General features: G+C 40.6%; 1 protein-coding gene across 1 annotated transcript; it reads left to right on the top strand.

Moving 5' to 3' along the window:
• The first annotated feature begins 223 nt into the window (after positions 1-223).
• LOC100668927 (olfactory receptor 7A10-like) lies at positions 224-1,526 on the top strand. Its single transcript, XM_064280837.1, has one exon. It carries the CDS (start codon positions 497-499, stop codon positions 1,499-1,501), a length of 1,005 nt encoding a protein of 334 aa, XP_064136907.1. The 5' UTR covers positions 224-496; the 3' UTR covers positions 1,502-1,526.
• The last annotated feature ends 254 nt before the right edge of the window (positions 1,527-1,780 follow it).

The following is a 1,780-nucleotide window of genomic DNA, read 5'->3' as shown; positions in this document are numbered from 1 at the left end:
AGGATGGCTCAAGGCCGGGCAGTGTTTCCTTCTGTTGTGCATAGGGTCGCTATGAGTTGGAGCGGATTCGAGGGCACCTAACAAGAATACAACAATGACAGGAAACTAATACACCTGGAAACTTGTTAAAATACAGATTCTGGTTCAGTAGGGGCAGTCTACCGAGCCTGCATTTCTAACAAGCTTCCAGGTGAGGCTGTTGCTGCTAGTCATGGATCACACTCTGAGGAGCAAGGAACTAGATGATTCTATCTCAGAGAAATGTATGTAGAAAGAGTAGTGCTTGGTATGGTAGTTATCGTTAGGGATTTGTTTGCTAACTTGGAAGGGTGGACAGAGGTGGAAAGAATGGCTGCATTTTTAATCCTCTGAAAATTCAGCTGAACCTAGTCTATTGACAAAATACAGGCTTTTATTTATTGTATGTGTCAAATATAATACTTTTATTTACATTTATTCATTTAAAATTTATAATCTGTAGTAGTGCTGCTGGTTGATGATGTGTATTTTTTTTGTAAAGTATTACTGTTCTTTTCACTTTCTTGACAGTCACACCAGCTACATGGAACCAAGAAACCACACAGAGGTTTTAGAATTTATTCTCCTTGGACTCTCAGAAGTGGAAGAACTGCAATCCCTTCTTCTTGGGCTGTTCCTGTCCATGTACTTGGTCACAGTTATTGGGAACCTTCTCATCATCTTGGCCACCATCACTAGCTCCCATCTCCACACTCCCATGTACTTCTTCCTTGCCAACTTTTCCTTTGCAGATATATGTTTCACCTCCACCACTATCCCAAAGATGCTGCTGAATATCCACACCCATAACAAAACCATCAGCTATCAAGGCTGCCTTTCCCAAATGTATTTTTTCATCCTTTTTGCAGAGTTAGATAGTTTTCTCCTTTCTATAATGGCCTATGACCGGTTTGTGGCCATCTGTTACCCACTGCACTACACAGTCATCATGAATCCCAGACTCTGCGGCTTGCTGCTGCTGTTGTCCTGGATATTGAGTGGTCTGGACTCTCTGGTACATGGTTTGTTAGTGTTGCAACTGTCCTTCTGTACTAACTTGGAAATTCCCCACTTCTTCTGTGAAATCAATCAGGTCATCCAACTTGCCTGTTCTGACACCCTCCTCAGTATCATAGAGATGTATTTTGCAACTGTGGTGGTAGCTATTATTCCCCTCACTGGTATCATATTTTCGTATTCTCGGATTGTCTCTTCCATACTGAGAATTACATCAGCAAGGGGGAAATATAAGGCATTTTCCACTTGTGGGTCTCACCTTTCAGTTGTTTCTTTGTTTTATGGTACAGGCCTTGGGGTCTACCTCAGTTCTGCCACTGCCCAAAATTGTAGGTCTAGTGCAATAGCCTCAGGGATGTACACCATAGTCACACCCATGCTGAATCCCTTTATCTACAGCCTGAGGAACAAGGACATAAAAGGCGCATTGAAAAATCTTGTGGGGCTTGTCATTTTAAATGAGTGACAAAAATGTTTGTCTTGCGGCTGGACAAGAAGAATCCATGAATATCCAGGAACCAGACTGGCATTCTGAAATTCTGATTTTTTTTTTTGTTGTTGTTGTTCACATCTCTCTGCCTTTCCTGACATTTATGACATTTTATGATTTTACTTTCCTAAAAGTAATTTCCAACTTTGGAACAGAACTAATTTGAAAGTATCTACTTGTTTCAAGTGGTGATGGTTATTTCTAAAAACATGCTATCTTTAACTTCATTTTCTCTTTCATGGCAAAAATAGGATT

Source organism: Loxodonta africana, chromosome 3, assembly GCF_030014295.1.
Source record: "Loxodonta africana isolate mLoxAfr1 chromosome 3, mLoxAfr1.hap2, whole genome shotgun sequence".
Lineage (NCBI taxonomy): Eukaryota > Metazoa > Chordata > Mammalia > Proboscidea > Elephantidae > Loxodonta > Loxodonta africana.
This window is presented reverse-complemented; position numbering and strand designations above follow the sequence as displayed.

Excerpts from the sequence above, each read along its gene's own strand:
- LOC100668927 (XM_064280837.1), top strand. The coding sequence starts at position 497 with ATGATGTGTATTTTTTTTGTAAAGTATTACTGTTCTTTTCACTTTCTT.